General features: G+C 39.5%; 1 protein-coding gene across 13 annotated transcripts in view; it reads left to right on the forward strand.

The window, feature by feature from the left end:
• The window catches only part of CTBP1 (C-terminal binding protein 1), a 147547-nt gene that overhangs the window by 112673 nt on the left and 20995 nt on the right, over window positions 1-13879 (forward strand). For all 13 annotated transcript variants that reach the window (XM_080590296.1, XM_080590287.1, XM_080590297.1 and 10 more), the window contains 2 exons: window positions 7000-7144; window positions 11886-12092. In XM_080590296.1, the coding sequence (XP_080446422.1) occupies window positions 7000-7144; window positions 11886-12092 (352 nt within the window). The remainder of the gene's footprint in view (window positions 1-6999; window positions 7145-11885; window positions 12093-13879) is intronic.

The following is a 13879-nucleotide window of genomic DNA, read 5'->3' on the forward strand; positions in this document are numbered from 1 at the left end:
TAGTAGTGATTTCCTTATGTCAAAGAGTTTATTTGTCATTCTCTTTTTATGGCTGAGGAAACTAAAGTATGGAAAATAAGTAACTTGCTTAAGGTCACAAATAAATAATAACACGTATTAGAACTCTGCTTCATCGCAGGTCAAAACATTCATTGCTGGTGCTGCTGCTTTGGAAAGCAAGTTGGATGTTGAGGCTGTGTTTCTTTCCTTTGAAACGGCTGCCAATGCTTAAGTGAATACTGACATTTACTGAGAGTGACCCAAAGTACTGAAATGACTTTGTACTTGCGGACATTTATTGCAGTTCTTCAGAAATCTTCATGTATAAGGTTTTACTGACACCCCCTCAGTCCCTCTGCCGTAGAGAAGGCGGTTTGTTTTCAGGACTGTCATAGGTATTTGCATTTGAGAGGATGCAGAATGCATTTAAACTTTGCCTTCTAGGTTCTCTTTTATTATAAATACTATTTATGGCTGTGTGAAGTTGAGCATTATGCTTGTCAGACTGTATCATGGGGAGTTGGTGGGAACTGGGTTATCTGCATCCTATCAGGGGAGTTAACTTAGTCATTTGGGGTAAAAATCTACTTTAAGATTTTGGTGTTTGGTTTATGTTTTAAATAGGGATCATATTAATACCAATAGAAGTTACCTGTTATGTTAAATTTGTTTTTTCTTTCATAATCCTATATAAATCTGCCTTCTCAGAAACTGTCTCAAATGTACGTGGGGTATTAGTGTCTTCCACCAAAAATGTAGGCGTTGATCAACGAAATAATAATTAGGTTGCTTCCTTCCTCATTCCAGGTAGACTTGCTTTTTTTCTGTCCCTTGCCCTGTTCTCTCCCACTTCTGCTCCCCCCCCAAGTCCCTCTCCCTTTGAGCGCCATTCACAGCTTGCTGCTCTTCCTCCCTCCCTGGCAGCTTCCCCAGCCAGCGCTTCTCCTTCCTGCAGTCTTGTTCCTTCTTTCTCCCTCTTTTGCCTGGCTTTGCAGGCATCACAGACTCGAGCACACCCTTGAGGTCTTTGTGTTGCCTGAGAGAGATTTTGGGAGTTCATTTTCTTTACTCTTCAGGCTCTCTGACTTCTGCTGTATATGTAGAGAGTAGGCTTATCAGCTACATAGAGCTAAACATAAAAATAATATGCAAGTTCTGGTAAGCAGAGAGAAAATAGTTATCCCTGCAAACTTAAAAAGATAGGAAGCACAGCTGACTAGGAATGGTTTTAAAACAAAATGCATATGCTGGAAAGAAGTCAATTTATGTGAATCTGTGTATGTTTTCTTGTTCTGTGTTTTTTTGAGATTATGTGGTTTCCTACATGTTTTCTCAAATCATTTGGAAAGAGAAATTGGAGGATGGAGGGTGGGGTGGGCGGTGTTTCTGACTGGATTTACTGCTTCGTGCAGATGCCCAGCTACTCAAAAATCTGAGGACCAGGGTTTTCAGTGGGAAGTGGGAATACAGCCTGGATGATAAATCTATATTCCAGCCTTACAAGTGCTTAAGTTAAAATGCATCAATTCTCTGGACTCCTGTTAAAAGCACATAATAAAATCACCTTCACAGGGATACTATGTTTCCATATTTTTACTTTAAATATAAATGTTTAAAAGCTGAACTTCCTGGTCAGTGGTGTAGGACAAGGAATTTTCAATCACTCGTGTACCTGGGAATTACCTATAGAAGCATTTCCAGTCATTACAGTTATTATCTAAGGCTGTTTCAAAGAAGAGCTGAAGAGCTTTCATAATGGAAGAAATGTTTTGAAACTGATGCAAACAAATCAAGCGTGCTGCTGTCATTCTCAAGAGTCTTTGATTTGTTCCTATTTTATTAATGGTCAAGTAAGATGATCTTTCTAGGTTCTTCGTTGTTCAAAGCAGTGAAGCTGTAATCTTGCATTTGTACCAACAAACTGAATACTGGTTGAGCATGCTGGGTTTTATTTTTAGTTTTAACTACGTTAGTTTGCAGTGGATCCTTAACACTGTTCTGGTGAGACTTTGCGAGCAGCTGCAAGCCTGCTGCAGCCTTCCTCTGTGTTACCACGTACTGATCACAAATTTGACATATTGCTGCTTTTTTGCAAGTCAGATAATACAAGCTCTACTCAAATTAAGTAAAGTACATCATCTATCTGGATGTGCAAAATACCTCAAGTCTGTTGGTGACACTAGGACATTTAACTGGCGATGACACAGCAAAATCCAAGCCCAGGAAATGCAGTATCCTGTATTTCTAGAGCCAGATGAAATAGATCACTTTCTAGTGATGACTTCCAAGAGGTTGGCTTAAAAAAAAAAAAGGCTATATTGTCATTCTGTGTGTGTTTTGTAAATGTATTCTGTCTCTGCATTGAAGTAGTTTAGTATTTTATGTACTGTGTTATGTTTTTGTGCTCTGGATTGATCTGTGAGCCTTTGAGATCAGTCTTTCACAGTGAAAACTAGCATTGTATGTTTAGATGACTGAAGAAGAAAATACCTTGCTGCTCCATTCTTAACATGTTATATTTATGCTTTTGTAACATACTCAAGATCCTAAGTTCTTCTCCAAATCATGAGGCATGTATGCTGTAATGGTGACCATGTGGCATTTGGCATGATGGCTAAAATAGCCTGGTGGTGAAATAAGAAGAAAAAAAAAAAAAAGAAAATGTTTTAAAAGGATTTCAATGTTCCATATTCGCTGCTCAAGGTCTGTTAAGCTCTTTGAAATAGAAATGTCTCCTACTACAGTGTCATCAGTTCTCTAAGAGCCTTGGAGACCTGGCACGCTGTGAAAGCAAAGTAGTCATTTTGAGGTTGAAGAACAGCAGAAAGACCTGTCTGAACAGTTCTGATTGGAAACGATGTCAGCTCGTTGAAGAGGGTATGAAAAAGACTTTCAACAAAGCTGTAGCTTCACCTGGAAGTCAGTCAGTAACTGAAGGCATAAAAATTATGCAGATGGGCTACATAATCATTTGGTAACAGAAGGAAGCCAACTCATGTCCCGTGTTTCAACTTTTATCTCAGATCCTTTCTTCCCGAAAAGCACAGCTGTAGTCAGATGAAAGCAGGAGTGGCTGCTGAAGGTATGCAGCTACCTCAGCTTGTTCTCTGTCAAATTTTGCCTGTTTCCTTTCCATGCAGGGGATCTTGAAAGAGTGTTGCCTGACTGCCACATACCTGAAATTGCTTGCTTGTTAAATCTGTATCTCGCTCAGATTGACAGGAGTTGATATTTTAGTAATAAAGTCGTTGTACTAGAATTTGGTGAATGTTGCATCAATTGAGTTCATTATGGGGAACTATGAAAAAGCACACAAAACCCCAGCATCTCTTATGCATCTGCCCCTGGGTGTACTTTTATAAGTGATCAGTAAATTACTCCTATGTGCAATTGTTTCCTAAAGATTTGCCAGAACTGCTTACATTTATGTTGGATTTCAGTTTCCTGTGTTACACTCAGATTTAGTTCAAGTTTTGTTTCCACTCTGGCAAGCTTTTTAGACTTCCTTGTGTGCATTTACTGTGTAATGGCTGAGAATATAATTTATAACAATAATAGCAAAGTACAGAAACTGTATTTTTTTAAAATCTGTAAGTGGCGTTATTAAGTCATCAATGCTGAATGTTTCTAACTTCAGATTTTCTATTTTTTGCCTTTTTTTATTGTACTTCTATCACATGGCCAGCTGCAAAAAGCAGTAGCATAATAAATTGGTGCAAGATAATGTACAATACCAAGAGACTGTATTCTGGCAGTGCACTTCCTTGCTAATTGCTCCATAATCCTAGAAGTTCAAACACTGTAAAGAAAATCCTAAAAGATTTGTCATGTGTATCTGTTTGTTACATATCTCATATGGTGGGTAACGAGTGTGGAAATGGTTAGTGTCAGCATTAAGCCATAGCTGAAAAATACTTTTCCTTTCACTGAACACATTCCCAAACTTCCAAATATTTTTCAGTCTCCTTCCAGTGCCAAGCCATAACCTGAACGGGCCCCACAATGGAGCGTAATGAGACCAGGCCAGAGATCTTAGAGTCCAAATTACAGTCTTGTCTGGCTGAGTTAATAAAATGTCAGATTATGAAGTGAAATTCCCAGATGAAACACTGGTTTTAAAGCACAAATGCCTCAGCCACTTCAGCTGTCTTTTAGCCCCTACTTAACGGGGCTCTCAGAGTAGCAGCAGCTCTGTGCGCACAAACACAGGCCCTGTTGGCCTTTTTCAGATGGAGAGCAGCGAAGGAAGGGTCTGCCTGCCACAGAAGACTTAGGTGGGCTGTCAGAAGCTGTAAACTACTTCAGGTTACGTACGAGCAAAAGGTGTTTTCTCCTGGATCACAGCCCTGGAAGGAGAGGATGTGGTGACACAAGGCAGAATGGAGAACGGGGCCAACTGGAGAGGGCCAGGAGGATATCACAGGGAGCAAGAGGTACCTTAAGGCAACAGTATAAAATTTGGGGTTGTGACTTGGAGAAGGAAGCCCGGCTAGAAGCTTGGGAGTGTGAAACAAGACATGCATTAGGAAGGGAAGGCTTCAGAAGTGTGCTTTAGTCAAGGGATCGGCTGTCAGCGCGCCGCTGGCCATGCGGAAACATGGGTCATGCGAGACTTCATTAGGAGAGGTCTCCAGTAACCGTAGGGTTGCTGACAGTACTGGTGTTGGTGTAACAGAGTAGGGAGAGAGACCTCAAATAGCACTGTGCCTGCAGCTCTGGTCACCTCGGGGGAGTTGAGTTTAGGCTTGTATGAGCACAGCGCAGAAGTGTTAGACCAGCCAAGGGGTAGAGAGATGTCATCCTAGAAAAGCCTAGAAGGACTAGGCTTGCAAAGTGCAGCCAGATTGTGACGGGGGATATCATCGTTGTCTATAAATAAATTTGGATTGTAAACACCGAGGAGACAAAGTACGGTTGGAGCAAATGGCCAACGCTGGCACCAGAACAAATGGATGCAAGCTGGGCTGTGAATAAATTGGGGCTGGAAATGAGAAGAAAACTCTGTGTTGTTGGAACAGGGAGATTTTAGAACAATCTTCTTTTAGGGATTAATGGGACCAAAAAAATGCGCGTAAAGGCATTTTAGGGAGGCATTTGGTCAAGTTACGAGAAGGACTGTTTCAGGTGCAGATTGCACCAGGCACATGGGCTTGGTGCTGTGGGAAGTCCCCACCAGCTACAATGCCACTGTGGAAGCAAAACCAATAAATTGTGTTTTAAACCTGTCTGTAGCAGCTCAAGTAAATGCTTTCTGATGAGTGCAGTCTTGCTGATTAGTGACTGTTAGCTGTAATCTCCAAAGGACTTGTTTGTACCATTAAAATCAAGGAGTTTTGTGTGCATATAATTGTTTATAGCATCAGAGCCTACAGCTGTTCTTTGAATTATGTTGTGGCCACATACTTCAAGGCTATGTCATTTCTAATTTTCTTGTAGTTCTTCGTCTTACAAGTAAATCCAAATTCTGCTCAAAGGATCCTGATCTTTAGCTGATTTAGAGCTGGGGTTACCAATCCAGGGGCACCTGTTGAAATATCATAATTAGTTTGTGAGATATTCAGTAAGGAGCAGTTTTCTTTCATTTTCATGGATTTTGTTTACGTTTGCTTCTAAAATATTTTGTGTATCTTATTTTTTTAAAATTGTTGCTTCAGATCTCGGGTTCCAGCAGAGAGTTATGATGCTTTTTGTGAGATCATGTTTTGCCATAGTAGGGTTTTTTGGAATGATTTATGTTGATTAATGGTATAATTTTTCCTTACACTAGAAAATGCCCATAAGTAGCTCAGCTGATAGAATCTGTGCATGCACCAGGCCCAAAAGTCTATCGAATAAGAAATGTAAAGCCTCCACAAAACTTTCATGTAAGGTGCTTGATAGGAACCACTTGAAGTCATTGCAGCTAGCTTGGATGTTGAAATGATTTGAGCCCGTTTTGTATCTTGTAGAACTTCTAGGTTATTAGGTAGTGCACTGAAGGTGGAAACGAAGTGTTTTGAAGAAGTGAAACAGTCCAGTTTGCATACAGAGGAAAATGTGTTCTGCTTTCTGAGCAATAAACTCGTGTATCAGCTGTGTGACATGCAGTTTCATGGCTTGTTTGTTAGCAAAATTTGAAAACTCCTGGGCCTCGTGTGCTAACCTTTCTTCCCCTTCACACCCCCTCCTTTTAATCTTTCTTGAGTAGGTTGGATGTGCTTTCACATTATTTGAAAGATATTCAAGCCTTTATGATCCTGTCAGTTTATTTTTGCTTACGAGTTTTTTCCTTTGCAATATTTTTGTCCTGGTACAATTTCTTACTTCTTAGAGGTGTTAGTTTTTGTGGATAATCTCACTTATACCAATTTCTATGACTTCAGTTTTCCATCTGTGAGAGCTCGGAGTGTTGCAGCATCAGTAAACCAAGGGACAGACACTTTGGTTTTGTGTATAAATTGACAGATTTCAGTCTCTGTTCTCCAAGGGTTTTGTAATGATTACTGAATGTTTTCTATTCAGGTATCAAGTGGTTTAATATTGCAATGGAAGCCTGTACCACTGTGTGTGTGGGGAAGAGATTGTCCTGTTACTCCACTCAAAACTGAATGTCAGCTGCCTAAGCATAAAAATGCTTGCTGTTTAAATTGAGTGCTTGCTCCCGTGTGTTTTCAGGATGCATATGTAGATGCAGTCTGGTAATTCTTGTATTTAGGGTCCAATATTGCAAAGTATCTCCTGTAAAATGAGAACATCTTCCCTTTGTAATAAGAACACAAATACAGGTCACTTCGCTCTTCCTAAAACTAGTCTCATCATGCTGGGACAGACATATCAGATGGAAAAAAAAAAAGTCTAACAAGAGGCTGGAACATACTTGGGCAAATCACCTTTAAAACAAAAGATCTGGGGTTAATGCTTTTAAAGTCCTTTATACCTGAAAATTTGTGTAGTTGATTAGGCTGAGATACTGTGAAAGAAAAAAAAAAATAAGTATTTTTTCTTCCATTTTACTTGTAGGTACTAAATGAAGCAGTGGGTGCACTGATGTATCACACTATCACTTTAACACGAGAAGACCTGGAGAAATTTAAAGCACTTCGAATAATTGTCCGAATTGGCAGCGGTTTTGATAATATTGACATCAAATCTGCTGGAGATTTAGGTATGACTATTAAAGACATTGTTTTACATCTTATACTTGCCTCCAGAAATTTGATAGCATCTAAGTCTTTGCATTAATGTTTTCTGTATAATTTATACTAACATAGTATGTAAGCTGTATAATTTTCTCATCAAAGTGTTTAAAAATCATTATGGAGATATTAGCATTAGTTAATTAAGTGATAATATTAATAGCTTTGTGACAGGATGACAATCTGCCTGTTCAAGATAAATCCAAGGAGTAAGGCCATAATTTTTCCTCTTGTTCTTTTTTTCTGTCTTTTTTTACCCCAGTTGTGTTTTTTAACTACTGCCTACTGTAATCCAATCACAAAATATAATTCCATCAGCATGGAAAACTACTACTGTTTGAATAAAAAATGAGATCATTATCAACTGTCTGGGACTTATTTATGATGCATGAGATTTAGTACTAAAGCACTCCATAAAGTAGAAATATCGATTTTATAGGAGAATCAGTTGTTACAGCTTCAGAATAAATTTAGATACTGGAACTGTGAAGAGATACTGCTTAGTGTTTCACTGCTTAAAAAAAAAAAGTCTGATTTATACTTTGCTTACTTTAGGACAACCCATCTGTTACCTGTAATCTACAGGTAAAACTGTACCACTGGAAATTGATGTATACATTTTCTTTGTTTCTTTTCTAAGTAGGTTGAAATTATCAAGTATCATAGAATCACAGAATGGTTTGGGTTGGAAGGAATCTTTAAGAGCATCTAATTCCAGCCCTCTGCCATGGGCAGGGACACCTCCCACCAGCCCAGGTCGCCCAAAGTCCCATACAGCCTGGCCTTGAGCACCTCCAGGGATGGGGCGCCCACAGCTTCTCTGGGCAACCTGTGCCAGTGCCTCACCACCCTCAGAGTAAAGAATTTCTTCCAAATATCTAATGTAACATATTTCAATAATAAATATGTTTCCCATTATGAAGATCTTGGAAACAAACAAGTGTGACAGTGCTTAGTCCTAATAATAGCCCCACTGATTTAGTGAGGAGGTGTACTGTGGGTCTGCTTATCAGTAAAAGAAAGTAAAATAGTCGCCAGTGTCTAATGGCTGTGTAGTTTGCACAGCAGGCAGAGGCTAAGAACTTTTTCATGAGTTTCTATAAAGAACAGGTAGATCTGAAGGCATGCACAAGGCTGTGTTCCTACTTACTCAAGTAGTGCCAAAGTTTGGTACCTGACTTGTGAGCCCCAGAAACCATATTACGTATGTAGAGATTGCCCTGGGGTAAAATCCTGGATCCAAAGCCCCAAAACCTAGGTATAGATCCAAAACCCCAGAGCCATCATGAGTCTGATTTGTGTAGAGAATCCCTAATGAGAGGAAAATCTTCACAGGTTTGTTGGCTATTTGGGCAGGTCTCCATGCTGGATGGTAACCCAGGCTTACAATTCAAATGCAAGACTCAGGGGAGACGTTATAGCCCTCCACAACTGCCTGAAAGGAAGGTGTGGGGAGCTGAGGGTCGGCCTCTTCTCGGAGGTAACTAGTGATAGGACTAGAGGGAATGGCCTCAAGTTGTGCCAGGGGAGGTTCAGGTTGGAAATGAGGAGACATTTCTTCTCAGAAAGAGCAGTCAGGCGTTGGGACGGGTTGCCCAGGGAGGTGGTGGCGTCACCGTCCCTGGGGGTGTTCAAGGAAAGGTTGGGCCTGGTGCTTGGGGACGTGGGTTAGTGGTGACATTGGTGGTAGGGGGGTGGTTGGACCAGATGATCTTGGAGGGCTTTTCCAACCTTTATGATTCTGTGATTCAAGCCACATTATAGCAGACTTGGGACATTCTCATTCCTATGGCATGGTAAACGCCACATGCCTAATCCTTCATAGAATCACATTGTGATTAGGCTGAGTTACACAGTTAGGACCCATCCTGTTTGTACATTCCAGTATTTACAAAGTCGAATTGTCCACTCTTTCAAAAGCCACTAAATGCTGGAAGGCTTACAATGTAAAATCTCTCCTAGTAGTTAGGGCAAAATGGTTGGAATTAGATACTAATGCATCGCTACTGGGACAAATCTCTTTCCATTCCTTGAATATGCATCTCAAGGAGATAACCTGAGAGTTAATTGCTCTTTGAAAAAGGCTTTGATTCAGTCTTGAAATATAATACAAAGTTAGACCTTAAAGTACAACATTTTCCTGAAATTTTATAGTAACTTTTCGAGTAATTTTCAGGGAGCTTACTGGTGAAGTTGTTACCAGTTTTTCCCATTGTGTTATTTTCATGTTAGTGCTTTTACTCTTCTTGAAATGGATGCAAACAGATGTTTCTTGAATACAAGCTTGAAGATCTGGTGGTTTTTTTTCTTCGTTTTATTAATTGTTGACTAGAAAACATGTTCAAGTTGTAAGTGTAACTGCAAGTGAAATGGGAGTGAAGGGTAGCACCAGTTGACTATTTACGTGTGTTGATAGTGATAGGACAAGGGGAAATGGTTTTAAACTGAGACAGGGGAGATTTAGGTTAGATATTAGGAGAAAGTTTTTCACTCAGAGGGTGGTGAGGCACTGGAACAGGTTGCCCAGAGAGTCCTGGAGGCATTCAAGGCCAGGCTGGATGCGGCTCTGGGCAGCCGGCTCTAGTGGTTGGCAACCCTGCCCAGAGCAGGGGGGTTGAAACTAGATGATCTTTAAGGTCCTTTTCAACCCAGGCCATTCTATGACTCTATGAATGCTGAGTTTTTCAGCATTCTGTGCTGTGCTGTGCACAAAATCACTGAAAGCAGGGGGAAAAGGGGAAAGGTAAAGGAGCACAAAAGCAGTTAGATACGAGAAGAGTGCGTTATCTTTTCCTATGTGAAATGTCTCTTCATATCATTGTCTCTATCCAGCTGCTCGTTGTGGTTTACCATGCCTTTGCCTTTTATAAATTAGCTGTTTTTAAAGGTGGAGGAAAATAGAGAATAAGAAATTTGTACAACTTAGGAGAGAAATTATTTTGCCCTTTTCCCTAAAAGGGGAAACCTTTTATAGGGAGGAAGGTGTAAGGCGAGTTGGAATTCCTTAGCTTCCCATATATGTAATATAACTTAAGGTCCTTTTAAACCATTTTTTTTTGCCAGCCATTAGGAGACATGCTTATTGAATTTGTTTTGCCATCTAAAACCTGCATTTTTGCTCCATGAAAAAGACCTTTCGTATAAACAAATGCAGCTGTTTAATGTGATGCACTTGAAGGAATTTTACTTTTCAGTCTTGTACTTTTTCTCCCATTCGTGCTCTTTTTTCATTTTTAAAATACCGTGAGTTTCATACTGCCATTGATGTTAGCAGACTGCCAAGATTAATAATCCAGCAAATGATGCTATTTTATCTTTGTGTAAGTCTATAGAGCAGTGACTCAGCAGAGAGAAGAAAAATAGGTCTGCAGCTTCCTTCTGTTGGCTGTAGAAAGAAGGAAGGCATTTGAATGGAAAACATAGATAAATTCGTTATAAGCTTATTATTTGTCAGATTATTGTTATTACTCTCATGGAAGAGCATGTTGGGTTTTCTTCCTTGCTTCACAAGATATACTGGTGTTAGCTGAGGACTCACTGAATACTTATTTATGTAAAACCCAAGTAACTAGACAGTGAAAACAGTATTAGGGTGTTTTTTTAGTACACAAAACACTTTTTTCTCCACCGTGAAATTATACTGTATGCTGTTTGTGATCTCAGTCAGCAGGATTGAGAGCGAAAAATTAGTGGGAGTTGATGATTACAGGGAGAATGTAGTAAATAGAGAGGACACAAACTTTTTCAAGTAAACATTTTGCTTCACTGCTGTACGTGTACTGGAAGTACATGCTTATCCAAGAGAAACAGAATGGGGTGACTGACACGCAATTACATTTGCTGGCTGCCTGAGCTGTTTTTTGAAGTAAAAATGGAATATCGTGAGTCTTGGCTCAGTCCACCTTCCACAGCTGGCTGTGGAAATCTGTAATGGTCTTTTCATTTCTTGATCTTACACCTTTCTCAACCATTAAGTCTGTTTCCTAATAGCTGAAGTTTTGCATTATCTTTCCATATCATGCAGAAGCAGATTTTGTATTTCTGTACTGATATTTAGATGGGTTCTCTCTTTAATTTGAAGGACCAGGGAAGGACTTGGATTCTGTTTGTAGCAACTGCACAAACCCATGTGCAACAAGAAACAGATCGTTCCTCCCTGTGTTGTTACTACCCATATATGTACTGGAAATAATAGGTATACCGTGAAGGTTTGTAAGAGTTGCTTTCATTTTAAATTAATCTTTTTTATAATGTGTAGATAGCTTTTGGGAGGGTATCTGCTCGGTAGTGCAAAGTAACTCACACAATGAAATGTAAACAATGATCTTCAACCTTACTGGCTTTGTGCTGAGAGAAAGGCATATTTCCTTCTGCTATTCAAAGCACGTAGCCCAGTGTGCGTGTAAAATGCTTACTAAGACATCAGCTTGGTTACTAAGCTGCCTGACATCTCATATACTTCTGTGGTTTCAGTAGTCTGTTTGCTGTTTGCCTTAGTTTGGAAAAACAAAAGTTTAAAAAAAAAAAACAGAATAAAACCTTTACAAGTATTTACGAACTGGTTTGTCATGTATTGTGTCAGTCGTTGCAGTCAGAAACTTGGTATATAAATACCTGTAAATTTAAACATCATGCTCCTGAATGGCCATCAAATAGGAAGAAGAAAGAAATATTTGGCAACCTGGTATCCTTTCCACCCATTCTTTGCAGGGATTGCAGTGTGTAATGTGCCAGCTGCCTCAGTAGAAGAGACGGCGGATTCTACCATGTGCCACATTCTGAACCTGTACAGACGAACCACCTGGCTTCACCAGGCTCTGCGAGAAGGCACGAGAGTACAAAGCGTCGAACAGATTCGGGAAGTAGCTTCTGGAGCTGCCAGGATCAGAGGGGAGACCTTGGGCATTATTGGATTAGGTATGTTGGCTGGTGAGGTGGTTTAATACTCCTCGCCTCCCATTGCTTTAAAAAAATTATGAGGATTTGAGCTGTTAAAACAACACCAGTTCACTCCTTTCCATGCCAAGCATTCTGTATAATACCACTTCGTTCCTGGTGTTTATATATCTCAAATGTTTTCCCTATAGGCATCATCATTTCCCTCAGACAACTATTTTTGCAATTTTTGCTGTTGATATTCCTCAGTTCTTTGAGCTTCTGGACATCTTTTTGCTGGTGTCAGGCACGCTGCTTGTAAGACTCCATCGCTTCCCTTTTCCAGGACAAGGATCCTGCTACTCCAACCCATTGTCACATGTATTTGTTGTATTCATCGTCTGTTGTCATACCTGGTTCTGTTTGTACTGTTTTTCTTTTGCTGTTTTTAATATGTCTGAAAAGTGCTTGCTGCAGTAACAGCCTGCAGAGCAGTTATTTCTTGCATTTGGTTGGGCTGCATCTGAATCTGTATTTCAGCTCAAATGAGAGGAAAAATAAATACAAGAAAGTTTGAAATGCTTCCAGACCTAATAAAATCACCTACTTACCTCTCTGAATGTCCCTAAATGTGTTTCGGCATCTAACAGATGGACAAGCTTGCTTGAGATGAATTAATTGCTGTCTGTTACAGACGCAGAGAAGAAAAACAAGCAAGTCAGTTTCTATATAAAAATTATTCAGTCATGTGCTTGTCTTATCAAAGATCTGATGGGCTGTGGATGTAATTGCCATGGTATTCATCCGCAGGAATTAATAATACGATTTTGACAACAGGACATCATACTTTAATGACTGTTCCAGTTACACATTGCTGTCAGATATCTCAAGCCACAAACTCTTACTTTTTGGAATCTGAAAATGCTTGGCGTTACATACCGCTTGTTTGAACGAGTACACAAGGCAATAGAAAGCGTTTTCACACTTAAAGAACTGCCTTAAAAATGTGACTTTAAGGAGTCAGTCATGAAGTTGCTTTCTCAAATCTATACCCGTGTATTAATGCACCTCATTTAAACATGATTATCGCACTCGCAGTCACAGCATCTGTACATAAATAATAGACAAATCACCTGCAGTGTTTTAAAAATGGAAATACGCATCAAGTTTTTGAACCTTAAGTCCTAGCTTACATGCTATGTGCTAATTTGCTGGAGACATCTGTCCTGTTGGCATTGTGTTTATTGTGTTACGCTTTAATTCCAGGCTGAGCTGAGAAAAAAGCCTTCATTTATTACTGAATTTCTTAAACGAGTTTTCTGTATGCTGTTTTTGTTGCGAATGACTGGAAAGTATAGAGAAACAATTTAGATAATCAGATTGCCAGTATGTAATGCTGCATGAGGTGCTAAGGTGGTTTTTTTTTTGCTTTTGTTTTGTTTCTGTTTGTTTTTTTGTTTGTTTGTTTGTTTGTTTTAAAGATGCCTTTTGTGTGCATGGTATAGTAAAAGGCTAGTAAATTCTGATTTTAAAGGTACACTTCTGTTGCAGTTATTAACCAGCAATTTTCTGTAGTCTTTGATTGTTCCAATTTCTTTTCCTTCAATGAAATATTCACAGCTTTTAAAGTGAATGTTCTAAAGTTTGAACACATACACTGCTCGGTTTTGCACATGTATATGAATATGCACAGCGTTATGACTGAGCTCCTGTTCTAACAAAGTCCTATATAGACATGTATTTATGAAGAAGTCTTAGAAGCATAGTCTTCGAAGATGTGGAAATACAGCTATGCTAGATTTAGCATTTTGGGCACTTGAGATGCTTAG

The sequence above is a fragment of the Anser brachyrhynchus genome (assembly GCF_964034855.1).
Source record: "Anser brachyrhynchus genome assembly, chromosome: 4".
Classification (NCBI taxonomy): domain Eukaryota; kingdom Metazoa; phylum Chordata; class Aves; order Anseriformes; family Anatidae; genus Anser; species Anser brachyrhynchus.